This window comes from Ictalurus furcatus, chromosome 19 (genome assembly GCF_023375685.1).
Source record: "Ictalurus furcatus strain D&B chromosome 19, Billie_1.0, whole genome shotgun sequence".
Taxonomy (NCBI): Eukaryota; Metazoa; Chordata; class Actinopteri; order Siluriformes; family Ictaluridae; genus Ictalurus; species Ictalurus furcatus.
The window spans coordinates 2,212,080-2,240,053 of record NC_071273.1 but is presented as its reverse complement, the minus strand read 5'-3'; the positions used below and the strand labels follow the sequence as shown (position 1 = coordinate 2,240,053).

General features: G+C 41.3%; 2 protein-coding genes across 2 annotated transcripts in view; one reads left to right on the top strand and one right to left on the bottom strand.

The window, feature by feature from the left end:
- snd1 (staphylococcal nuclease and tudor domain containing 1) overlaps positions 1-25,021 on the top strand; it is a 60,479-nt gene extending 35,458 nt beyond the window's left edge. The window contains exons 17-24 of the mRNA XM_053650741.1: positions 14,077-14,265; positions 15,579-15,720; positions 18,869-18,992; positions 19,590-19,659; positions 20,012-20,125; positions 20,425-20,628; positions 23,845-23,889; positions 24,243-25,021. Of these exons, the coding sequence (XP_053506716.1) occupies positions 14,077-14,265; positions 15,579-15,720; positions 18,869-18,992; positions 19,590-19,659; positions 20,012-20,125; positions 20,425-20,628; positions 23,845-23,889; positions 24,243-24,308 (954 nt within the window). The 3' untranslated portion in view covers positions 24,309-25,021. The remainder of the gene's footprint in view (positions 1-14,076; positions 14,266-15,578; positions 15,721-18,868; positions 18,993-19,589; positions 19,660-20,011; positions 20,126-20,424; positions 20,629-23,844; positions 23,890-24,242) is intronic.
- Positions 5,074-9,351, bottom strand: lrrc4.1 (leucine rich repeat containing 4.1). The gene has a single exon (XM_053650742.1). The coding sequence runs from the start codon at positions 9,343-9,345 to the stop codon at positions 6,748-6,750; it is 2,598 nt and encodes an 865-aa protein (XP_053506717.1). The 5' UTR covers positions 9,346-9,351; the 3' UTR covers positions 5,074-6,747.
- Positions 25,022-27,974: the final 2,953 nt, after the last annotated feature.

Genomic DNA, 27,974 nt, shown 5'->3' with positions numbered 1-27,974 from the left:
CAGCTTTAATCTTCATTGGCTAAGTCTCTACAAGCTTTACACACCTGGATTTGAGTAGTTTCTCCCATTCTCCCTGGCAGATCCTCTCCAGCTCAATCAGATTGAACAGGGAGCGTCTGTGTTCGAGATGCTTTATGGCAGGGGTGTTAAACTCGGATCCAGTGTTGTCTTGGCTGAATGCTTCGGATTGTTGTTGTGCTTAAAAGTGATCCTTTGCCACAAGCTGAGGTTGTGTACACTGGAGCAGGGTTATTTATTTATTTATTATTATTCAAGCATTTCCTTTTATTAGGCCTCATTCATCCTTGATCAATTCCGACCAGTCTCCCGGTCCCTGGCACTGAGAAGTACCCTCATAGCTAGATGCTGCCACCACTGTGCTTCACTGTAAGGATGTTAATAGTCAGTTGATAAGCAATACCTGGTTTTGCCAGATGTAGTGCTTGGAGGTCAGCCCGGCTACTGAGTTTGGTTGGATGCCCAGCTCTAAGAAGAGTCCTGGTGGTTCTTCCATTTCACAGTGCTCATGAATTCAGTGCCTTAGTAATCGTTTTCTACCTTTACCCAGATCTGTGTCTCAACACAATTTGATTGTGGTTCCTTGGACTTGCACTGTGAATTGTGAGACCTTATACACACAGGTGTGTGTGCCTTATGCTAATACAGCAGCCAGAACATATTCTGTTATATGGTTACACAACCACATTCTAATCTTTAAAAGGGCTTTTCAGTAGCTCTCACATGAGATGGAAGTCGAATGAAGTTAATCGTGGGACGTGGCCTTTTTAGCTAACTTTGGAGCTCTATTTTGCAGTTAAAATGACGCCTCAGAATATGTGCCATCTCAAAAAAAACTGCCCAAAACTGATACCTGAAACTATTCCAAACAAATCAGGAATTGAAAAAAGTACTCACATGGAGAATGAGAGTTATTAACTCCAGTTAGTATGCTGTAAGCTGATGAAAAGCAGCATGATTAGGAGAACCGTGTTTTTAAAACACCCCATAGCCTCTCTTGATTTGAGATATAGAGATAAAGAGGAAGTTATTTATAGGTATTTTATGAGCAGTAGCCCACTTTTATTATGTACTCTGTTGAATGAACTCTTCAATAAACTGACGCATTGAATCGAGAGCCTTGTATCAAATAAATTGTTACAAAACACCACATCATTACGGGTCGGTCTGTCTGTCTGTATCGTACCCCTGTGCCCCTAGTGGAAAAAAAGCTCTTTGGCGGACTGAAGCTTTTTGGCTGTGAAATGATTACTGATCAAATCAGGACTGTTTGGTCAGTCTGTCCCCATATACAGATTCTTAGACAATTGCTTTATTTCCTCGCCATTTGTCAGTGTGTTCCTCTGCAGTTCTTGGGTAATGATGAAGAGCAGACTTTGCCTGCGTGTTGCTAAGTGACTGGACAGCAAGAAATAGCGAGAAAAGTAGGGAGGGATGGATTCGACTAGGGGAGGGAGGAAGGGAGAGAGAGTGGCTTTTGGCTGTCACTGTTTGAAATATTCGTTCTTCCCCTCCACTCATCCGTTTTCTTTTCTCTCTTTAGATTCATTTTTTGCTGACCCTTTGTGTGGGTGCTGTGTTAAAGCTGAGGGCTCTAATGTATTGAGCTTAAAGTTATGATGTCTCTGCTGAACTGCTGCAGTCAGGAGGGTTTTGACAGTACCAACGTTTTCAGTACCGAGACCAGTTGTAGTATTGCACTTTTTAATTCCAAAAATTATGCGGTCATAAGCTTCTCCTCAGCTAAACCAAAAGTATCACACTCCTTGTCCTTGTCATTTTATACGTTGAATGCCGAAGTGAACTCTGAGTAACTTTAATGCTTCTACAATGACTAGGTTAGCTTAATGGATTATCACTGGAACCATTCTGGGGTTAGTGTGGCTTTCCTAGCAGGGTTTTTATTTATTTATTTTAGTAAGTCTCTGTGTGTTTATAATAAAGACACTTTATTCTGTCTTTTTCTCCATCATTTTCTCTCTGTAGGACGCATCTTCATCTATGTGCTGCTGTAGCGCAGGTTTAGGGGAAAAGGGCTTTTCTGTAATCTAGAGCAATCGTTTCTGGGAGTGAGTAATCCCATGCTGGTTTAGGCTAAAACAGTGGCTGACCTCTGCTGGCAGTGAGGACAATCACGCTCCCAGAGAGAAGCATCCTAATCTCTGTGTGTGCTCTCTCGTCCAAAGCCTCCCACTGTGACACTAAAGAAAGGACAAGCAGGGCTGAAAGAACTCAGTATTCCCATACTGCTCAGCTGTCAAGTGTGGCTACGAGAGAGAAAGAGAGAACGAGTGGAATAATAGTCTGTTAATACCATCTTGCCCAATCTTTAGCCAGCTGATTGTGATTTTACAGTCAGATGTGTTTGCGTGTGTGTGTGTGTGTTTTTGTTTTTTTTAAATAGTGTTGCTGTAGCTCTGTGAATACAGAAAACATGTGAACCCAGGCTATGCCAGTTAGATTTATGCCTACCTTTCATAGTGTCTCTCTCACTCTTTTTCTCTCTCTCGCTCTCTCTCTCTCACACACACACACACACACACACACACACACAGAAGCACTATTCCAGTCCTTCGTAGTACATTTCTGCAGTGTTGCAGGCTAGAACACAAATTAGGCAAATATGTACTGTAACGCAGCATTATTAAAGGACGTACCAAGAGGTATGAAGAGCACTGCTTAGTTGGTTAAATCCGCAGCTCTTTCAACCCTAACAAAATAAATCCATTCCTTATGCATGACAGAAGATGGTCTAGTTTGCACTTTTGTGTCACCACCAGTTGGGGGGGTGGGGGGTGGGGTGCACAGCAGACTGACAAACCTGTCAGACCGACTAAATAGCTATTAATGAACCCACTAGCTTGGGGGGGTTGGGGGTTGTGGATGGAATTCTGTGAAATGGTGGCGTGGGCTGGTCCAGATCAAGGGGTTATTGAAATGGAATCAGCAGTGGGGTAGTGAGATAACATAGAAACATAGCATACAGTTCAACAAGAATCAATAGAATTGAGGTGGATGCAGCTAGTTGTGTAAAACTGCTAAACGTGTGTGTGTGTGTGTGTGTGTGTGAAATAAGGAAATGCATTTATTATTGTTTTGAGGTTACAAGTACGAGGCCTGTACTTTATTCGTGGAGTATTTAATTACTGGGGAAACCTGTAATTTACATTTACATTCACTTATTTGTTTGATGCTTTTGTCCATACCTAATGCCTTAACCACTATGCTACCACTGGCCCGAACAGATCATTTAAGGATGCATCTATTAGCATGCTTTGCCATTTGGGTGTCTGATGTTTCCCTTGTTTAATTAGCTGCTTGCTGCTGAAGGTAGCAGAGGGTTTGTGGAGGCCACAGTTAACACAGGCCATATGTATAAGACAAGAGATGCAAATGAGAGACAAGTTCCTCATGAGGCCAGTGCGTTCTTGTTGATTAATTTTCTATACATTGCCTGATCTGTTCTTTGGCACTCGTGTTTTTTTCAGGGTTGTGTAACTGGAGCAGAATAATGAAAATGGCAAACCATGGTCGATTGTTCGTTGCCTTTGGCCACATGTACTTGGAGGCTAGACATTTGATGCGATACTAGCACTAATGTTGCAGTCATCCTTCTTTTAACGCTAGAAAACGTTCACAAAATCTGTTTGGTTTAAAAACTTTTGAGATTTATAATTACGAAATAAAGCATTATAAATGGCAGAATAGTGCTATTTAATAAGTTGACATTCTGTATCTTTTGTTTTAAAACCCCCTTACCTAATCACTTCCTAATCATGCATGTGACACACACACGCACACACACAGAAGATGAATTTGGCATGAATGTCTGCCATCATATGAGCAAGGAGCTCTGTCCCTTTGTAACACGTTACACTGCCATAATCTGTGCAGCTTTCACTTAAAAGCACACTGGTTTTAATGCCGGACAGTTACTACTTGCTTTGAAGGGCAAAGCACAGGAGCTTATTTGTGATAAATAAAGTGGTCGCCACATCACGGAGGTGCAAACTGAGCAGACTTTTCACACACAGCAGTCTGTAGAATTTACTCCAGAATGGTGCAATAAAGAAAAATCATCTAGTGAGCGGCAGTTCTGCGGACGGAAACATCTTGTTGAGAGAGATGAAAGGAGAACGGCCAGACTGTTTGGTGACAGAAAGACTACAGTAACTCATAATCATTCCGTATAATTGTGGTGAACAGAAAAGCATCTCAGAATGCACATGTCAAAACTTGAGGTGGATGGGTTACATCAGCAGAAGACCACGTCGGGTTTCACTTCTGTCAGTAAGGAACAGAAAGCTGAGGCTGCAGTGGGTACAGGCTTACCAAACCTGGACAGCTGAAGACTGGAGAAACGTAGCCTGGTCTGATGGATCTTGATTTCTGCTGAGGCACACAGATGGTAGGATCAGAACCATCTTCTAATGGCTACTTCCAACATGATAATGAACCATGTCACGAAGCAAAAGTCATCTCAAACTGATTTCATGAACATGACAATGAGTTCAGTGTTCTTCAGAGACCTTCCCAGTCACGGCATCTGAATCCAGTAGAACACCTTTGGGATGTGGGAGAACGGAAGATTCGCAGCATGAAAGTGCACGTGAAAATCTGGAGGAACTGTGATTGAATCATCTCAGCATGGACCAGAATCTCAAAGGACTGTTCATGAGCATCTTGTGGAATCCAAGTTTTAGGAGCAAAGGAAGGCCCTACCCAGTATTAATATAGTGTTCCTAATAAAGTGCTGTGTGAGTGTATACAACGAACACTTTTATATACCATTACTACTGCATGTCTCACTAACTGAAACACTCTGAAGCTAAATTTATTTCGCTTGCCTTGTGTGAACACAATGTTCACATGAAAAAGTGTTTTCGTAATGTAGACCTTGATGTGAATATCATGAAACTGTTGTGCAACGTGGAACAGCTTTTAAAACAGAGTTCCCAATACATACGGTCTACACCCTTCTAATTGGTGAGACTAACATCGGGAGAAGGGTATTCAGTACGTAGGTGAATGGAATAAACATTTCTGGTGTCTGCATCTTAACTAAAACCGAACGAGCAGCAACTGTTTGTCTGGGTGGTTACCTTAAAAACCCATATACACGCACACTCAAGTTTCTACCTTGGTCAAGTGATATTTAAAAAGACTAACTGACTTCCATCACAGATCATGGGACAATTTAGACATCATGAAAAAGGTGCATAGTAAAGGGGAAAAATATTTTTTTTTATTGCATTTACGACATTTGGCACAGTACAAATTCATGGTGCTTACAAGATAAATCTTTAAAGATCAACTTAAGTCTTTTTTCTCTTCAAGAAAAACTTATCAATATAAATAATTTCAATACTTTTTATTTATTTTGTTTTACTGCATTCTCTATAGTGTGGATTAGAAATTGCACAGAATGTCCTGTGAAAACACTACCCTCATTTCTTAAATTCAGGGCAGCATTTTAAACAACTCCTCTTTAAATAGACATTACAAGGTAGAAAATAGTTCTGAACAACTTTTTATTGTTGTACAAAGACGTGTACGTGTTTGTGTATGTGGGGGGGGTGGTGTCATAGGAAAATCCTTCTTCACATGGTGAAATTCTGAAATGTACAGCTTTTCCTGAACTGATGTTTGTTTCCACTGAAATCCATAAACACGCTAATTATCTAAAAGCAACCGTCATGTATTCATTTTGTTTAAATGAAATGTAGTAAATGAGATGTACAAATTGTAAATATGACAATGAATACTAGGTCTATCTACATAGCAGTTTTTATTCATAGAAGTCCAGCCCATACAGAAGCTGTTCAATGTTTAATAATAATAATAATAATAATAATAATAATAATCTGTATTTTACCTAAGAATGGAAAATAATATTTGAAACTATTTTAAGAGTCCTCGGGAACTCCTCTCTATATAATCTCATTTGAAATTATCTTAACCTGATTTAATATTATCATCCTGAGCACACAAGCATTAGCAAGCACCTTACCTACCTCTGCATTTGGGGGGGGGGGGGGACGATACAAGAGTAGTGACACTATCCAAATATCAAATTTTGAGATGAGAATTGAGTAATAAGTTTAGTCATCATCATCCACATCAGTGTTTCTGTCATCACTTGGGGCAAACATCACTCATAGCATTTAAACACAAGCCTAATCAGCACCTCACCGTCAACTGCCTGCTTTTATATCGGTAGGAACATAATCGCTGATTGTCTAAATTTCCCATATTTTCATTATGTAAAGTGAATAAGCGCTTTTTTCTGGTGTCATGGCCCAGGTGTATTGCACACACTTTGACAGCACTGTTTATGAATTGAATAGGCGTGAGTCCGTTTCATTATGGAACGTAACTGTCCAACAGTTTAATCAAAATATGACGTTCACTTTGTGAGGAAATCACACTTGGGTAGGACTGACGGAAGTGTGTTTATTAGACTGATCTCTGCAGGCTCAGAGCCAAGGCAATGTTCGAGAGTACATAAAAATATATCCACATTTTTTATACATATAATATAATGGGCAGAAAAGCTCAGTTTTGGTAAATGTCCTCTTTTTTTTTTTTTTTTTTCTTTTTTTTTGTCTGTTTGCCAACACTTCACGGGTTTTCCCACACTCTCTCTCTCGCCCTCTCTCTCTAAAAGAACTCACCCCATGTGTGTGTTTGTGTGTGTGTTTTGAGGGGAAGTGTTCTTTTAGATGAGTGCTAGATTTGAGTCTCTTGTACTTTCTCCTTGTTATGTGTTTTTATGATGAAGGGCTCAGGCATAGTGCTGATACTGGATAAAGTTCGTGGAAGAGAGTTTCCAGTGCTGCAGTTTTCTGTCCATTTGTTTGTATGTCCCCAAGGCTTGTACGAGTTCTGAGTGCTATATTTTATCTCATGCTGGTTGAAATCCATTTCAGGTTTTTGGGGACTCAAGTCTTGTTTGTGACTAAAGTATTCCGCTTTGAGTGGCTTAAACACACCGTAGTCAGGTTTAAAATGACTACAATCCATCTTCAAGGGGCTGTAGTTGATACCAGATTTGTTAGGAATGTAATCAGATTTGGGCTTGTGCGTACTGTAGTCCATTTTGGGTTTGTGAATGGTGTAATCTGATTTGAAAGGGCTGAAGTCCAGTTTGACTGCTTGAGATCTGTAGTCGGGCTTATAAGTGCTATATCCAGGTTTGTAAGGACTCTGGTCATTTTTTTTGTGTAGGTGATAATCAGGCAGTGACTTGTGCATGTAGTTTGTAGGAGGTTTGTGAGAACTATAGTCCACTATTGCAAGTGTGTTGTAATCAAATTTGGACATGTGTTTAGTGTAGTCTGTCTTCAGAATGTCCGTGGTGTCGTCCGATTTGGTTTTGGAGGTGCTAAAATGAGGTTTGGGTTTGTGGATGCTGTAATCTGATTTGAGTTGAGGTGTATGGTAGCTGTAGTCTAGTTTGTGGGTGATGTAGTCTAATTTCTGAATGCTGTTATGGTCTCTTATCACTGGTAGTTTCACTGCCCCATCCCCTGACATACAGGCAGCAGATGCAGGTGGTGGTAGGTCCTCCTTATCGACATGAATAATCTCTACAGTCCTTGCTGCTGAAACTGTGCTCCTTTGTTGATGTCGCTTCCGCAGTTTATAGAACACAATTAGCATGACTGCTGCTAGTAGTGTTACTGCCAGAAAGCACCCAATAATGATCTTCGTAGTCTTCATCACCTCATCCAGGCTGGTACTGGCGGGTCTGGATGGCTTCCCCGTTGTCAATTTTGACGTGGGCATGGCTGGCAGGCGGCTTGGTGGTATGTCAGTGCTTTGGAGGATGACTGTTGGTGTCGAGATGAAAACTGGTTGAAAGGCTGAAGGCGAAGTAGTAGTTGTGGTGCGTTGATTTGCTTCTGTAGTGGTCCGGGGTTTGGGTATGTTGGACATTGGGTCGAGAACTTTTACTGTAACTGTGTTGAAGTAGCTGAGGTTGGATGTGTTGAGCTCTGCTGCACTCACATTTAAATAAGCTGAAGCATTGGATTTTCCAGCTGCATTGGACACCATACAGGTGTACATGCCTGTGTCACCCACCAGCACATTTGAGAAGTTTAGAGTCCCATCCTTAACCACGGTTATGCGTGGGTGGTTGGTTGCATGTGTCAGTATAGTACCATTTGGTAAAAACCACTGCACTGATGACATAGATGCTGTTCTACATCGAAACTCTGCTACTCGATCAGCTGAAATATTGAGGTCTCTTGGAGCATCAGAAATGAAGGGCGCAGAACACTGCATTGCATCTGTGTCTCCTTGGGCTACATCCACCAGCTGACGACCTCTCATGTGTGCCGGTGAATGGCATCTGCCACAGCAGGTTGAGTTTGTACGGATGTACTGATGCAGCCACCGTGCTAACCACAGTGAGTCACAGTCGCAGTTCCAGGGATTATGATGGAGGTGCAGTTCCATCAGGTACCTCAGTGGGGAAAAGAGGTCGAAGGGTAGAGAGCTCAGGTTGTTGTGGGCTAGGTTTAGGTCTACCAGTGATGACAGGTCATCAAATGCATTACGTTCAATTAGTCCTATGTTAGAGTTCATGATCCATAGCTTTTTAAGTGAAGTCAGTCCTCTGAAGTAGCTGGGTTTGATCACAGGGAAAATGTTCTCGGAGATCTCCAACTCCTCCAGCACGAGCAGTGAGTTCAAGTAGGGAATCTCCCCTTTGATGTTGCACATACCCAAATTGAGGTACTTAAGGTTGACCAGACCTTCAAAGGCCCCATCAGAAATATATTGAAGCTTTCGCAGCTCGCCCAGGTCAAGTCGCATTAGAGAGGGCACACGATTGAAGGCATAAGATGGGATGCTTTCAATGGGGTTATTTCTGAGCCACAGTTCCCTCAGCTTAGACAGATATTCAAAGGCCCCACTAGGTACCACAGTCAGCCGGTTATCAAAGAGCTCCAGGGTGTTCAGATTGGTCAGCCCATTGAAAGCTCCCACTTCGATCTCTCTGATGGCATTGCGTCCTAACTGGAGCACCTCCAGGTGATTGAGATGGCGAAAGGAGTCAGCCTGCACTGCCTCAATGACATTCTCCATTAGATTGAGGTGTCTTGTGTTGGCAGGAATGCCAGGGGGCACATGAGTGAGGCCACGACGGGTACACACCACCTTGCTGAGCTGGTTACTGCAGGAGCAGATAGGGGGGCAACCCTGAGTCCCCAGTGCACCCACCACCTCCTCCACATACACTTGCACCATGAGAAAGATGACAAAGAGCAGGGTAGCTTTCCTGACTCGATGTGCAGCTACACGCTCCAGGACACTCATGTTGTGGCACACTCATATTTCAACATGGTCTTGGGGAGGGGAGGGAGCAAGATTGGGGAGGATGGTGGTAAAAAGGGAACAACGGGAGGAATTTGTCTCCAGTTAAGAGGGATAGCCCTACCCAGGGTTAAGCAAAACTCTGACTCGGTTTTCCATTTACTGTACTGGGGGTTGGGTCATTTTCAATGACAGGTGTATGAGAGCAAAAGGGATGGGTTCGGTGGGCAAAAGCCAAGCATTAATAAATTAGAAGGAAATGACCGACTATATGTATAAAAAGGGTTGGAAAGACCAGTAACCTACCTCGTTTAATTTACAGGTCCATTTTTTTTTGATCACATAGGTGCATATTTGTACTCCTGTCTCCAAAGGCAAATCCTTTCAGGGTTTTTTTTTGTGGTAGAAAACAGAACATGAAATGATTACTAATAAATCCACAAATGAGTATATGAAGCAGTAGAGCTTTAGGCTAGGAAAACATTCCAGTTTTGCACAGACGCATGCGCCTTTGCTTGTTGACGCTCTGTCCGCAGATGGTTGTCCTTGGAAATTGCCGTTTGATGCCACCACTAAATACCTATTCTAAATCTCCATGGTGAATGCCTACATGCACTAAACCGAGGGAGAGAGAGGGCTGGGGGGAAAGGGAGGGGGTGGTAATAGAAAGAAGCATGAAAATTCCACTGTCTTTGCAAATGCTCTCCTCTTCTTTCGTTTGCCCTCCAGTTTTTTCCACTTATTTTTTTCTTGTTGCTGATGTCCTCCTGTCACTGCTTGTTTGTCGTTTGCCTGTGTGGAGCCCGGTTAAAAAGGCTGACACACGCACTGCAGTCATTAGGTTATTTTTTTTCCCCCTGATGTAGCTCTACACTCGCATATGGCGGCAGCTGCACCCTTCTTCACATGCTCTCCCTGCAATCCGTCGAATTCTTCAGAAAAGGTTGGACACAACGTAGCAGTAACTGTAAAAGAATCCGCTAAGGCTTGTTCACTGCAGAAAACTGTCACTTGCGTTCAAGCATGCTCTCTTGTTCCCTTGAATGAGAGAGAGAGAAAGAGAGAGCGAGCGAGAGAGAGAGAGACCTTCTCCTCCCCTGCTATGACGCTGCATTGATCTGTATTGTATGGAGCTGAGATGAGTGTCCTTAACTGAGAGCAGTTTTGGAGAGCTCATCCCCTTGTTGGCTGCCCGGGCGCCTGGCTCTAGCTGCTGGAGGACTGTTCTGGCAAGGAAAAAGTGCATCCCCACGGCAACAGCATTCTCATTCTCTCTGAAAGTCTCTCCCTCCCTACTCGTGCACTCTCTCTCTCTCTCTCTCTCTCTCCTGCTGCTGTTTCTGGCTCAATCTTTGTTCCGCTGCATTGTAGCAAGCAGATGAGACACAGGCTTATGCTCTCACTCCCCCTTTTGTCCTTCAGTGGAAGTGCAAATGTACTGCTGGCACATTTTGCTTCAAGCAGTGCATTGGTTTGATGCCGTTTTATTTGTGCATTAACATTCTCTCTCACCCTCTGTTGCTATCTCACCCTTTCTCACCCTCTTGCACTTCTGGGCTCTTTGAATTCTTTAAGTAATACAGATTTGCCCTATAAAAATCTTGTCCTGGTGGATTCAGGACTGCATAATGCTATTTTGCAGCTGCAGACTGGCTGGGGGTGGACTGCAGTGAGATAAAACAGCTCGCCCTGATTTTACAGATACCCACAGTCCAACTGATGGATGACTTGGGTCACACTCTGTAGCACCCAAAAGTACTTATGGAACAGGCACAGGGTGATACCATTTCCTTAGACAGGGTGTGTAACACTGGATTAGCTGGGACTGGGAGAGGGCTGTGCAAGGCTGGAGCATTTACCTGTCTCTATCATATCTCTCCTATCTGTCTCTGTCGCTCTCTCCCCCCTCTCTCCTCTCTCTTTCCTCTCTCTGTCTATCTCAATAGCTTTGAAACATTTGCTCAGAGCGCTAATGTAATGATGCAGTGCACATTTGTGAATAGCATGGCTTTTGGGGGCAGGGAGGGGAGTAAGTAATTGCTGTCTATAGCTTTACATTTTGCATATGTGAATTTATTTATTTTTAAATGCCAGGACCTAAGTTTCTCTTTAAAGGGACAGTCTGGCTACGGGTTTACATTCTAGCCAAGCCATCTACCAATGACCTTCATTATGCCCAGCTCTATTTGTCTTTGAGGCACAAGCTAGATTATGAAACTGCAGCCATGTCCCTTAAAATCAACCTTACTGGTGTTCCACTTTGCTCAATGATGGTGGTGGCACGAGTTGGTTTTTCCCACTGAAAGCATTTCTAGAACCTCTAGTATACGTATAATGAAAGGCTGCACCGTGTCTCCTACCGAGTTGCATCTAAATCAGACTGAAAGTGCAACCTGTAACCAATATCTAAAATAGCAGTCTTTCAGTATTATTCTTTTTATCAAGCGATTTGAGTTCTGTTGGGGTTTTTTTCCCCCCTTCCTTTTTAAGTCTCCACTACCAGGTGCTGGAGGCATTATGTTTTCTGGTTGTTTGTCCATGCGTCCATCCAAGATTATCGTTAGTAGAGTGGACATCTCGTGGATGAATTTATCAGCACTTTTCCACTGGAATGTAATTATTTGGGGGTTTTTTTGGCCACTTCATGTGGCCAACATTTAAGTAAATACCTAGTTATCACATGATGAGATTACACCAGGTGCCTACCAAATCAACGAGCCACAGTACATGCCTTTAAATCCACTTTGCTCAGTGTTGTGAGCCTTGGGCCAAGTTCATTTTGGGGTCATCTCCCTTTTGTAGTGCTAACGTCATTCCCATCACAAAGCCACCCGTGCGTCAAGAACTGGAAATCAGAAAATGGGAAGTGGATGGAACTTGCAGTGCAGCTCCTCCTTGCCACTAATAGATGTGTTTATAGATCAGTAGCACCATTATGACTTATGATTTCCTGGAGGTTTGAGCTTATTTGAATTAACAACATGCTTACATTATTTTCTTGATAATATGAGGGAACACGGGTGCAGAAAGTGCCACGGGCATGGGAGATGGGGTCTGTCATCTAACGCAGTGTGTCCTCAGTAATGCAGTGTGCGCTTCAGTTATGGGTTCAGTTCCAATGTGTTTCTTTCCTAGTTTCCGAGTTAGACCTGTGACTCTGTGTATAATTTTTGAATATGGAAAATCTTTTTTTTTTTTCTTTTCTTAAATAGTCTTATCTTGCTGTTTTTCTCAACCTTGTCTAGAGATCCAGGAACTGAGCCAAGTGAAATGTAATTTGCACCAGTAGATGAATGTACAGTAGCTTGCATATAGTCCTAATCCATGAAAGCTGCTGTACAGGCATGACCTAGATATATGGAAAACTGTTATAAATCTCCTTAAACTAAGTACTGTGACATTTAAAGGAAGGTGTTTTGTGCTGCAGTGCAGGATTTAACAGTGGTGGTGAAGTGCTGTATAGCTGGGGTGAGGAGGCAGTTAGCAGCACTTCCTGATTTTATTTTGTTGTAATGCACGTCTTCTTGCAAATCGTGTGATAATAGGTTACCTTTACTGATATAGGTACCACTATGAGTTCAGCCATTGTTTTGTATAGAATTATATCATGAACAAAGATGATCAGGAGTATCTGCTCCATGTAACACCAGAGAGGTTGCTCATAGGGATGAGAGCTTAAAAGAGCAGCCCAAAAGATGGTACTTGATACCGCAGACTTGAACGTGTCTAAGAACGCCAGAGAACGTGTTCACCGGGTTCCTGTTTAAACCAAAGGACATCAGCCTCCTCAGAAATGGAGTTGTCTTTGGCCCTTCTTGCCAGCATCTACTTCCCACCCCCAACCTGTTGCTCAGATGAACACCCAGGAATTTGTAGTCCTGCCTACCTTGATGTTCTCACCCTGGGTCCTGACTGAGGCTCTAGGGGACTTCTTATGGATTGGAGCAGCAGCGTGTGCATGTGGGCGAGAGTGTGCTTGTGTGCGAGAGAACACTCCCCCAGCATTAGTTAACTGAGAATCTCAAGGCTCGTCACAGAGCCCATCTGTCATAGCAGTGCCCAACACCCACTGCCTCTCATGCATGATAGTTATTTACCTTGCAGATGGAATGCTTAACTCCATCTCGAGTAACCATGGTTATCAGATCAAAATGTGAAGTGCCCTTATTGCCCGTCTTTCTCAACATGTGAATGTGTGAAAGAGTTTCAGTATATCAAATAGATTCATTTTCCTAGAACTTTCTCGATTCAGCATGCCGTGGGCGAGTGCATCTGGTTGTCACAACAAGGGCTTTGTCTTAATTAAACAATATGGGTTTCACTCACACATATCAGCTGTCAGACGGAAAACAATGTGGTACTTCCCTTTCTTCTGTGGTGTGATGGCTGTCCAATCATCACTCCAGTTGAACCACAGTCCTGTATTAGAGATGTGTGTTGTTCGAGTGCGAGCTTTAATATCAGGGTTACGGTTAGTCTGCAGAGGTGTGTCTGGTGTGCACAGGTGTAACATGTGCTGAGCGTTGTGTGAAAAGCACTCCCAACAGCTGAGTTTTGAATGTGTCTGGGTTTATTTAGGGTTTTTTTTTTACCAGAGATGCCATAGAATAGGGAAAGTGCAAGTGTATGAAAACAGTGTTTCTGCATCTTTCGAACTAAGCACGGGCCGGAGTCCAGCACCTTTCCCGTTCCCTTTCTCAAATGTACTAATTTCTCCTTTGTTTCTTGTTTCAGGTAGAGGTCGAGGTGGAGAGCATGGATAAAGCAGGCAACTTCATTGGTTGGCTTCACATTGAGGGGGTAAACCTATCTGTGGCATTGGTGGAGAACTCTCTCTCGAAGGTTCACTTCACAGCTGAGCGCAGTTCCTATTGCAAAACCTTGCTGTCTGCTGAAGATGTGGCCAGGCAGAGGAAAGACAAGGTTAGTGTGCGTGCGCGTACACACACACACACGCACATGCACACACACATGCACGCATGCACACACACACACACATGCACACACACATACACACACACACACACACACACACACATGCACGGTAGATTAAATCCCTGATCAGTAATAGTCTCATTTACAATAAGCATTTTAGATAATATTTAGCAGTACTAGCTTAAGATCAAAAGGGTTTTTAAAATAATGATCTTATTCAAGTTGTTCTGAAAAGGCATTCTGCATTAAATATTATTGTCTTCATACTTTGTAGATCCACCTCCTCTACGGGGTGGTATCACACGAATGTTTTAAAATAGAAAACTGCCAGCATGGAAGACTCATTATTGCAGATACTGACAGATGCCTGTGATTGCTTAGTGAAAGGAGAGAATGAGGTGTCCTTACCCACACCAAAGAGAAAGGTGTGAAAAGGGTGAAATTATGCTGTCGTTCATGAAGGGCTGTGGCATCGTTGCAAATCGGTTCTCAATTTTGATGATAATATCAGGTCGACCTTCAGGATTACTCTGTTACTCGGCAATTTTCTTATAGTGGTAAGATCGGTTTTGGCGTGCGCACATATTCCCACACACGCGCACACACACACTCCCAAGATAAGCTGTGTGCAGAAGACGGGTTCAAGCTGGCAGATCCGAGGCTGATGATTCACTTAACAGCTCATTAATTTTCTTCATTACCTGCTTAGAAAAAAGTCTTCAGTGCAGAGCGAGGCTATTCATAGATCCTTAACCAGTCGCACTTCTAAATGCATTCTCTCTTTCCATCTCTCCATCACTTTCTCTTACACACTTTGCTAAGATTTCTCTGTTCACTCTCATATATTTAATGTTTTTTTTTTTTTTTTTTTGGACTTTGTTTGTTAGTAAAATAAGATGCTAACACCTTGGCATCTTTTTCAACATACATCAGTGCTAATACCACAAACATGTTCATGCATCTGTGCTGATTTCACCCTTTTGGGATGGTCAGTGGAGCTGGATGAAACCACGAAGCAACACACACGGCATTCAGGAATATAAGGAAGAAACCTTGAGAGTAACCAGACTCAAAAGGGAACCCGTCCTCATCTGGGTGACGTCAGATAGTGCGATTTATAAATAATTACTCTTCTATAACTGCGTGCTAGAGAGTTAAGCAGTGCTAAGTGCTTTAAAACGAACTTGAGTATGAGCATCATTAGAGTTGTAACTTTAAGGCTCTCATAGCAACTAAAGTTATCGACTATTTAAAAGTGCCACATAGCAGTAATTGAAACCTGTTTTTTGGTTATTTGATAGATTTGGGCCAATTATGAGGAAAAGCCAACAGAAGAGGTAGCCCAGCTGTCCGAAGTGAAGGAACGTGTGGCCAAGTACAGGCCGGTCTGCGTCACCGAAATCACAGACGGCCTGCACTTCTACGCACAGGACGTGGAAACTGGTGAGTAATAAGTCACTGGTCATCAGCGATCAGCATGGAAGTATAACAGTACTTCCGAAAAAAAACCAGTTTGTTATTTTGGACTCGTTAAGGAATATTCCCGAAAAGATTTTGAGGCGGTATTAAAACAGTAACGCAAAAACAGTAGTACCGTATGTGCATTACAGTACTAACATGCTAGTTACTTGAACTACTTTACATTTCCAGTTGTTTTCACCATCTGCTCAGAGTTGTGTTTTAAATCTCTTCATACCCAGTTTGATAAATGAGGCACAGAAACTGCTAGGCACAAACTAAGTGTACCAGACCCGCCAACCTTTACGCCTTTTGTGTAGGAACGTCACATTTGAGTATATTGAGTATGCTGTGACTGCAGTTTTTCTCATCCAATCCGATTTATATTCTCAGGTCTGTCTTTTAGCTTGTAGTTGGCCCTCTTTTTACCCATGCTGTATAACGAATGCTGTTATAAACTTTGCCAACTTTGACCTAGGTAGGTCTACAGGCTTTCCATGTTGACATACGGAGCCTCAGCAATACTGTTGGTTAGACTAGGATTGTTTTATTTTATTTTTTTTGTCTCCCCTGAATTAATAATGTCATTTTAACTTGTGTTAAGCACTTATCAGTATCAATGTGAGACAGTTTTCTTTAAACCTTTAGGATCTTTCCTTTTGCAGGAGACCATTCGATTAAGCTTGCTGAGGAAGTGTGCCTTTTTTTTTGAAGCAGCGGAAACTGAAAGCATGTCATGTGCCCGAGTTCCTTACACTGCAGGAGTTCATGAGTAATTCTGGAAATCCGATGTAAACAAAAACGCTCGAAATTCTCCCAGCGGCACAATGTCATTAATTGCTTCCATCTTACAAAGCAGTAATTTAGCACACAGGCTGTGATTTGTCTCGTTCCATGCTTTCCTCCCTAGTCTTAGTCCTACTGTGAATAGAAGCTAAATAAGTTTTGCACGAGTGCTTTAATTTCCTCTCTGTAGCACGCTCTTACGCAAAGCCAGAAATGACGAGAATAGATTCCAAATAGGAAAACCTTATTTTCTGGAAAGACTCGTGTTGTTTTTATAACCTTCTGACCTATCACTGACAGAATACACACACACACACAATATGCCGTTCAATAACCAAATGACTAGTTTGAATCCTGCTTACTGGGAGTTGAGCATCTCTTAGTGGTTCTTCCACATATCTTTTATCGACGCCTTGGGGTGGGTGATGTGACAAAAATATCGTATCACAATTTTTTTTTTTTTTTTTAAGTCTGAATCATGATCCACGATCTTATCACGATTCATTTTCATGTTGATTTTTAAGACTAGTTTGCAATTTACTGTACTTGAACAGAGCTGCCAAGCTAGTTTCCGTACTGAAGAAAATACTATAGCTCTACTAGGAAATGTCACACTTGGGCCAAAGTACCTTTTCAATTGCTGTATAATTGCTCGCTTTCCTTCTGTATGCCTGTGACTAATTTGTCTGTACACTATTGTGCTGGTTATTCAGGTTTGTTCCTGGCACGTCTTTATGTACAAGTAAGTCATACACACATTCACGGACTCGGTTACACGGGCTACCATGGTGCCATTGCATTCTGAGGCGAATGTGCAGATAGTGACATAAAGCACTAAAAGAGGAAATCGGTTTCATTTAGATTGAACAGTTGGGGTACTATATAAAGCAAAATCATTTACAGTTCATTTACAGCAAATGCTTTGACTCTGTAATCGCAAAAGAATCTGTGCTCACCTTCTGTTCAGAGTGGATAGCTGAACTCTGGATAGCTGTAATGTAGCCATTAGATAAAATGAACATGAATATCTTCTTCTAAATGTTGAAAATATATTGATCACGCCATAACATTACAGTGTGCTATAAGCTGTAGCACGATCATTTTACAACAACTGAAACCCTGTAATTATGTTGAATTGACCAATCCCTGGCTCGGAAATGAGGAAAAACTGGCTCGTACTTACTTTGTTTTTGTGATTGCGACACAAGTGTTGACATTCCCGTAGGGGAGTGAGCAGGTGTTGGTTGGGGTGAGCGGGTTCTCACTCAGTCCACTCGTGATGCTGAGGGCTCTCCCCAGACATCTTTTCATGTTCTTTAAGCTGTTCTGATCACCTGTTACAGACCTTTGAGGTCAGCCGCAGTGGAGTTGCTGTACCAGACTCTGATGCTGTAAAAAAAAAAAAAATGGGTGAGAATCCGGGGGTGTAGGCGTTGATGAACCTTCTTGATGCGCTTGATGTTCTCGGTGCACCAATCCACCAGCAGCTCCACCTCCTTCCTGCATTCTATCTCATCACTGTTGTGAATCAGGCCTACCACAGAAGTGTCATCTGCATATTTAACTGTGGAGTTTGTGTTGTACCTGGCGACACAAATCGTGGCTGAACCCTGCATCGCCTGACTAAATGATCTCGCACGGCTGATGTGGTTTAGGGTCATTCGACATAATTTCACAAATGTAGCTGAACATTGTATTGTTCCAATGGCAGCCATCTTTGATCGGTGGAATAATTGTTTTCGTCAGCTCAGTCTAGTGTCTGTTTCTCCTCTAGATCGCAACCAGAAAGGTGGTTTGTTTAAAGAAAAGATGATGTTTGATGCCTATGAAGATTTGTGTATGTATTTATAAACCAGATTTTGAGTGAAACTAGTCCGTTAGTATGATGACATTGGCCTCATAAGAAGCATATGAACATCAAACATATGGCCTTCGTCTAGCTGACTGTAGGATACATGGAAAATTAGGCTAACCTGATTTTTCACATAATTAGACTTTTAAGTTACCATCTTGCCTGCCAACCTGTCTGTTTATCCTTTTTCTTTCTCAACATTTGACCTCCGTGATATTAGGCAGAGATTACAAAATTGCGGTGTTGTTGGACTAAATGGCTGCAGGGGTTAAACTGAAACCAGTAACTATGCCTAGCATCCTTAAAACAGAGGAAAAATTAACACACTTGCACTGACCACAGCCCCCATCTCCTTGACTCTTGGTTTTTCAGACCTCAAGCATTAAAGATGCAATGGGGAGTATAGCCAAAATGGACTACACAGAGTCTACAGGTGATGACTCTTTGCTAATGTTTAGCAAATAATGTTTTTTCTGTTTGTTTGAATCTGTGCAGGTGCACAGCTAGAAAGCTTGATGGAGACCATGCGGGCGGAGATTGCAGAACAGCCACCTGTGGAGGGTGCCTTCACCCCACAAAGGGGGGACTACTGCATTGCCAAGTTCACTGATGGAGAATGGTAAGCACTTAAAAAAGACCACAAGATGTATATCCTAGTAAAATGAGCACACAGAAATACAGAGAGCAACAGGAGCACCATGCCAGAATTTGGAGCTTCGAATTGTCTCCTGACTGCTCTCTAAATGCTGAGAGAACTGAACGGGGAACGCTATCAAGGGCTTGTTTTGGGTACTGTGTCAAACTATTTCTATTCAGCTCCGCCTTATGGAGGTTTAAATTTGAAAAACTAATATGTGAAAGATCCCTGAAGGACGGGGGTTGCTCGGCATGCTTGCGAGTGAGTATGTCAGCTGTAGTTGCTATAGTTGGGCGAGTCTGCAAGAGAAATATTAGGTCTGGTGACATCACTTCAACAGTGCATGTAATATTCCTTTGTATTTTGCTAGAAAGCGACTTTAATTATCCGTATCTGAGGCTACATGACAGGGAGGTTTGATGCAGTTATTGCCCTCCAGTCATCAGAGTGCTCAGAGATGGCTGCACAAGTACATTTATCCTTTACTAGTTTTGAATCTTTCTCTCCCCTCTTGTCCTGGTCCCTCTCATTACCACTCTTTTTCCCCATGTGTGTGTCTCTCTCTCTCTCTCTCTCTAGGTACAGAGCTCGAGTGGAGAAGGTTGAATCTGCAGCAAAGGTTCACGTGTTCTACATAGACTATGGCAACGTGAGTAATAATGAATTGCACGTATGTGTGTCAGTGGGTGGTGAATACACAGTTAAAGTAACTGTAATTTTAATTACCTTTAAATGAGGGAATTAAGTAGTATATCCGGTTTTATAGTTGTAACCGTGCCTGTATATTATTAACATGGCTGTTAGAAGGGTTTGAATAATGGGTTGTCCCTAATGGGGGTGGAAGTAGTAAAGCTGGAGTTCCTCTCTCCTCCCGTCTTCAGATTAATGACTCTTTCTGCCTGTCGAAGGCTTTGGTTAATAAATAGAGCCTCTTTGTGTGTGTGTGTGTGTGTGTGTGTGTGTGTGTGTGTATGTGTATGTGTGTGTGTGTCATTCTACAGAGAGAGATCTTGTCTTCTGTACGTCTAGCAGCTCTTCCTTCTGCCTTCGGTATCCGTACCCTACCTGCACAGGCCACAGAGTACTGCTTTGCCTTTATCTTGGTCCCACAAGATGTAAGTACATGCACAAACACCGACTGAATGCTGCTTTGTTCCCAAGGAAAACATTTCTATTGTAATAGGGTCTAAAAGCGCTATAACTTTCACTTTCACTCCGTCACACACCTCCTTTTTTTGCACATTGTTGAAATAATTTTCAGAATTATCATCATATCACAACATTATCACAGAAAGCCTTTGCTAATTTGTTACCATTATTTAAGACCATTTATGATTTAAGACTATTATCATTGTGATGTATTATTAATTAACGAATGATGATAAATGCTGAAATTCCGATTCGCCTCCTCCAGGAGGATGCACGGGCCGACGTGGTGGACTGCGTGGTGAGGGACATCCAGAACACACAGTGTCTGCTAAATGTGGAGTATGGTGGCACCTCTTGCCCTCACGTCACTCTGCAGTTCACAGACTCCAAAGACGATGTGGGCCTCGGCTTGGTCAAAGAGGGCCTGGTCATGGTGGACGTGCGCAAAGAGAAGCATCTGCAGAAAATGGTGAGGGATTTACATTATACCTGTCTCAACTGCAGAGAAAAGGCCACGAAACATGTAGACAAAATCAGATCAGGGCTGGTTTTCTCCTAATTGTATGTATTTATTTATTTGCTAATTGATTCGTCATGGGCAGTGCTCATTAATAAACAGTATCAGCTGTATTGTAAATGAGCCAGACTTAGCCCAAAAAAAGTCTATTTTCCATCTGTAGTCACTGGCCAGATGTTAATAGGTGCCCTAAAATAGTTTACATTAAAATACAGTGCAACACTATTATAAAACATGCAAAATATATCTAACCTTCACAGCACAAAATGCAGAGTACACGTGTAGTCTATGGAGGTACATAGATATGCATACATGGTATTCAGTAACACATACAGCCATTACAGTCACGGTTATGCATGCACGTCTTTGTGTCATGTAATGAATTAAAGGATGTATGTAATGCACGTCATGTAATGCATTAAAGGCCATAATATTCTACAGTTATTAAATACCTAAACCTTTTATAGAATATTCAATTCAGAAATAATGGCACCATGTCTTCCCATTATCTCAACTACTGTACTGATTTCAGCGTCCAAGCCTTAATTTGCATTGTAATGTTTTGACTAAATATACCTTAACAATACAATTTTTTTTATGCAGTGGCTTGCAAAAGTTTGGGCACCCCTGGTCAAAATTTCTGTAATTGAGAATAGCTAAGCAAGTAAAAGATGACCAGATTTCCAAATGGCATGCAGTTAAAAAATGACAAGATTTCTTTTTTTATTTCCATCTTTTACCGTTTCAAAATAACAAAAAAGGAAAAGAAGCCAATGCAAAAGTTTGGGCACCCTGCATGGGCAATACATGGTAACACCCCCTTTGGCAAGTATCACATCTTGTAAATGCTTTTTGTAGCCAGCTAAGAGTCTTTCGATTCTTGTTTGTGGGATTTTCACCCATTCTGCCTTGCAAAAGGCTTCTAGTTCTGTGAGATTGTCTTGCATGCACTGCTCTTTTGAGGTGTATCCACCGATTTTTGATGATGTTTAGGTCAGAGGACTGTGAGGACCATGCCAAAATCTTCAGCTTGCGCTTCTTGAGGTAGTCCATTGTGGATTTTGAGGTGTGTCTAGGATCATTATCCTGTTGTAGAAACCATCCTCTTCTCACCTTCAGCTTTTTTACAGACTGTGTGATGTTTGCTTCCAGAATTTGCTGATATTTAATTGAATCCATTCTTCCTTCTAACTGTGAAATGTTCCCTGTGCCATTGGCTGCATGACAAGCCCAAAGCATGATCGATCCAGCCCCGTGCTTAACTGTTGGAGAGGTGTTCTTTTCATGAAATTTTGCACCCTTTTTTCTCCAAACATACCTTTGCTCACTGTGGCCAAAAAGTTCTGTTTTAACTTTCTATTTCAAAATGCATCGGGCTTGTTTAGATGTTCATTTGCAAACTTCTGACGCTGAATTTTGTGATGAGTATGCAGGAAAGGTTTTGTTCTGATCCATCCATGTTCTCATCCATGAAGTTCATACTTGTGCAGGTTTCACTGCACAGTAGAACAGTGCACCACCACTCCAGAGTCTGCTAAAATCTTCCTGAAAGTCTTCTACAGTGAAGGGGGGACTCTCTGAAAGTTTTCTTGGTCTTCCAGAACTCAACTTGACCTCCACAGTTCCTTTCAACTGCCATTTCTTAATTACATTACGAACTGAGTAAAAGTCTACCTGAAAACGCTTTGCTGTATTCTTATAGCCTTCTCATGCTTTGTGGACATCAATTATTTTATTTTTCCGAGTGCTAGGCAGCTGCTTAGAGGAGCCCATGACTGCTGATTGTTGGTACAAGGTTTGAGGAGTCAGTGTTATAAAGCTTTGAAATTTGCATCACCTGGCCTTTCCTAGTGATTACTGTGTACAAGCCATAGTTCTTATGAGCTAATTAAGGTCTGAAACCTTAGTAAAAGTTATTTGAGAGCTCAAATCTCTTGGGCTGCCCAAACTTTTACATGATGCTCCTTTGCTTTTTACTCTAAAATTGTACAAAAACAAAAATACACTAATCTTGCTTCAAATGTTGAAAAGAATGTTCCATCTTTAACTTTTGGAGATCAGTTAATCTTCTACTCACTTAAATATTCACAGTAACAGAAATTTTGACCAGGGGTGCCCAAACTTTTGCACGCCACTGTAACAAGTAAATTATAAAATGTAGCTAGCCCATTAGTAAACTGCTTTTTTTTGCGAGTTGGATCCATGGATATCATGCTGTTGTCAGCAAATTCTGACCCTACCGTCTGCATGTCACAGCAGAAATCGAGATTCATCAGACCATGAGGTTACTCACGCCAGTCCATCTCACAACAGTCATTATGCCATGGTCAGAACCACTGAGATCACATGCTCCCCATTCAGATGTTTGATGTGAATACTAACTGAAGCTCTTGACTGTATACCCCTACTGTATATCTGCATGATTTATGCATCAATTCACCAATGAATGTAGTGAGTCAACAAAAAGTGAATAAAATAAATGAAATTCTGCAGTGTGAGCAGGCATTTAACTGCTGAAACATCAAGCATGCATGGTCCCCACCTTCCTACCAGCCACCAATGTGGAAAATCCACACTGTAACCTCAGATTCATTCATGATTCATCCAGACCACTGGCATAGAGCAATCTCAGCCACGTTCATTTACATGGTTGATTTTAAAACCACTGACTTGATGATGCAATGATATGATGCCTGAAGGGGAAGAGTTTTGGCAGTGATTACATAAACTCAAATTCAGTTTGTCTGCACTCTTTCCCAGAAGAGCTTAAGTGCTGTTGATATACTTACTCATTCACTTACCCCCTCTCCTATGATGCGCTTGTGTACAGTCCGGATGAAGAGGCCCAAGGGAGGTGTCGGGTTTTATTATGGTCTGATTGTATAACAAAACAAAAAAAAAAAGCCATGAGATCACATGGTTGTGGGAAGTGGGGTTTTTTGGAACAGTCAGTATGGCTGACTGGAGAAGGAGAACGTAAAAAATCATCAGTGTTGGGTCCCATGTGCTACGTAGCCATGTTTAACCAAAACCGTAACTTTTAAAACCAGTATTAAGGATAAGGATTCTGGAACATGTTGTCAGGACTCTACTGTGGTATGTCTCAGGCACCTAAAGGGAAATATCACCTGCTCTAAATTTGGACTAAGCACTGTTTCTTTTTTCCAGGTGACTGAGTATCTAAACGGCCAGGAGTCTGCGAAGAGTGCCAGGGTAAGTCCTACCTCACCCTTGTCCCATTTTCCCTCTCAATATACACAAGTCACCATCAAAATGCACACCTCTATTCCACAACTAAGAAAAGCTAACAGCAAACTATTAGCAAGGAAGGAAAATATTTGTTGGGTTTATCTTCTCTCTGTTTGCTTTACTCTTTTCTGTCCTCCGCCTCTCTTTCGTTCCCCCCCCTCTTTCCTCTTGCCCCTTTCTAACTCCCTCCCCTGTCTTTCATTGGTGTATCCTGTACTCGTTTTTGGGTTGTTGTTTTTTTGACTGCACATTGTACATGTTCCCCAAAAAGAAAGTCTTGTTCCTTCTTTGAACCGTTTGCACCTCTTTCCTTTTAGCTCAACATTTGGCGCTATGGAGATTTCCGTGCGGATGACGCAGATGAGTTTGGATACCGACGCTAAGTCCTGCCAGTCCAAAAATATGTTATGGAGGATGCATTAAACAGAGAGAAAAAACAGGAAAATATTTCAAAAATCTTCTTATTGGTATAATTGAAACATTCACCTCTTTTTTTTTCTTCCCCCCCATGCTTGGCGCATTTATTCTTTTCTGCTCTCTTTTATTTTTAAGTGAGTACAGAATTTACATGAAGATGCGTATAAAAGGACCAATTTACCATGAGATATTTTAGCCAATCTTTCATTTCAATTTCCATGATTCCTGTAGTATTTCCAGACAAGACACCCACACACTTTATTGTACAGCTTCAGTAGAGGTTTTTTGCACATCTTCCTGAGAAAATGCTTCCTTAATTATGAAATAATTTTCAATTTCTGAATTTATATGGATGTTATTTTGACGTTAGGTAAGCACACTCAAAAAGAAACGAACGAGTGTATTTTTTTAATGTACGAGTGTATTGTGTAAGGAAATGTTTTTCTCTGTGTGGCAAAAGAAAAGCTGCCAATGCCTAGACAAGCATTTGTTCAGTTCCTCTGGGATGTTTACATATAACAGTAATTTCTTTGTGTCCTCCATGTATCTCACTCTCTCCTACCATAGCAGATAAACTAGTGTTTGAAATGATTTCCTTCCAAGATAGACTTGGTCATTGTATTTAAATCTGCTAAATAAAAATGAGCAACGTCATTTCGTCTGCCTTGCCGAGAACGAATGAATGAATGGATTGCATTTCTGTCTGGTCTGCTTTCCCAATTATAGTAGATGATTATGGGAATTTTCCACCAAATAATTTGGTCCAAAATGGTGCCACTTGACCACAATCAGCACAGAAAAGTAATTGCGCGTGTGTTCCTTTGTATGTTAAAAAATTAAGTAAGAGAGATCAAAGCTTACATGAGACATGAACAACTAATCATGCCCAGTGGATACAGGATATTAATGCAGTTGCTATAATGCAGAGACAAATAATACACATCAGCACCCATGACATTAACAACCACTGCAAAGCCTGTTCTGATTAATAACTGGTAATGTATTGTGCATTCCCAAAATTCCCAGAGTACATCCATTTATCTATCTACATATTTTAGCACACTTTAAAGTTTTGCACCCTCTAAACTTAACCTATTTTTAAACAAGTATAAATAAACAAATCTGCACAAATGCCACAGCAATTTGAATCCAGTTTATCTAACGTAAGCTAGAGCACGGTCATGGGTCTATTCAAACTTCATCACAAACTTTGTGTCAAAATATTCACAAGAGCTTCAACATCAGTAACTGAGAAACATGCTGATCTGATATATATATATATATATATAGGGCTTACAAAAAAAAAATCATTGCTCAGTGTGATCCTCATGAAACCTGTGCCATAGACTGTCCTCAGGTGAGCTGCCAATTTTGGCCTCAATATTTCAATAGGGGGAGCTATAACATGCAACTGCTTGTCCTGTGAAGTTGATGTTTTTGCATGCTGCTTCTTTGAGAGAGGCTGTAAACAATATGGCTATAATATCAGCCAAGTCCAAATTCAACCGGCATTTGACAGTCCCCGGCATGTTCCAGTCATCACAAAAATTTAATGATATGTTTAGTTATGAATTGTCTAGTTCCCTATACAATTTCACAGAAGTCAGCCAGTTGCAGGCGCTCTGGACTCCTTGCATTTTGTACTAAGGCTTGTACTGAAATAGTGTTTCTGGCTGAACTATTATTCCTATATTTATATGAATTATAGATAAACATGGTATTTTCCTTGTCTATGTAGTTGTGTATTCATGAAGCACACAGATTGAAGCATTTCTCCACCTTGGTAGAAGGGGTTTAGTATTCTTACATATCTGCATATGAGCTCTTGTAGACACAGACTGTAATATACCACCAATGTGAGTGTAGTGAAAGAATAAGAAATACAATTAATCAGATTTCGAGCATTTGTACATAAGGTTGTCCTGAGGATGCATACTCAATTTGGTATTAGTTATTATGCTGTTATTAAATATAATACGGCTTTAAGTTGTGGTCATGCAGTGTGTGTGTGTGTGTGTGTGTGTGTGTGTGTGTGGTTTCCAGGATATTCTCCAGCTCCACTGCCAGCCTCACCATTACAAAGTGCTTACTTGTAGGTGAGGTTAATTCTGTGCTGAGCTGCATGCTTGTAATTGTAAAAAAAAAAAAAAAAAAATTTAAGTAGGGATGTCTCCAGCTAGGCTCTATAAATTGTGTGTATTTGGATCTTTCTCTGTTGTTGCTATGGGAACGCTGGGTGAACTTTGTTGGCATTAGAGATTAAACAAGCAGGGGATGCATAAAATTAACATTTTAAAAAAACTTTTTTTAAATGATTGTACAGTATATTAGAAACAATATGTATTGGGATACATTGTCTAGTTCTTTATACGTATAACATTATTGCTGAATGGTATATTTTATAAGGATGGTATTTTGATTGAGTTAGCATGGTGAAAGCAGCATTTCTGAGCACAGTGATGCTATGGCCAAGTCATGCTATCATTACAGCCATTTTTTTTTCCAGAGTCCCTCCATTTTCACAGGCTAAAAAGTAATCGGACAATTGACTGATAAGCAGTTTCATGGCCAGATGTGGCCTGTTTCCTCGTTATATCAAGACAAATTAAGGAGATGTAAGGTCTGGAGTTGATTCCAAGTGTTGAATTTGCATTCGATTGCTGTTCATGGGAACTCTCAATATGCGGTCCAAAGGTGTCGATGTAAGTGAAGGAGGCCATCATTAGGCTAAAAAAACAAAACCTACCTATCCGAGAGAGAGCAGAAACAAATCAAACATTTGGTTCATTCTTAAAAAGAAGGAATGCACTGGTGAGCTCAGCAACACCAAAAGACCAACAGGAAGGCCATTGAAAACAACTAAAGTGGATGGTTGCAGAATTCTTTCCTCGGTGAAGAAAAACCCCGTCACAACATCTACCCAAGTCAAGAACACTCTGGAGGAGGTAGGCGTATAATTGTCAAAGTCTACATTCAAAAGACACCTTAGTGAATGTAAATATAGACGGTTTATCTCAAGATGCAAACCACTGTTAACACTCAAGAACAGAAAGGCCAGATTAGCTAAAAAAAGTCTAAAAAAGCCTGACCAGTTCTGATTCAAGATGAACTTGTACCAAAACGATGGGAAGAAAAAAGTATGGAGAAGGAAAGGAAGGGCTCATGATCCAAAGCATACCACATCATCTGTCAAACATGGTGGAGGAATTGTTATTGCATGGGCAGGTATGGCTGCCAATGGAACTGGGTCACTGGTGTTCACTGATTGTGACTGCTGACAGAAGTAGCAGGATGAATACTGAAGTGTACAGAGCTATACGTTCTACTCAGATTCAGTCAAATGCCGCAAAACTGATAGTTTGGAATGGAATGTTCTTAAATGTCAGTCAGTCACCTGACTTCAACCCAACTGAGCTGCTTTTCATTTACTGAAGGCAAAACTGACGGCAGAAAGGTTTTAAACATAAAAAAAAAAAACAATTTAAACTTGGCAGTATAATCTATATATGAGTGCAGCAATCCATGCAAATTACATGGGATATAAAACTCTACACACCCCTGTACACTGTGCATGTTTTTTATGTAAATAATCAAACCAAGATAAAATCATGTCATCTATTTCCACTTTTAAT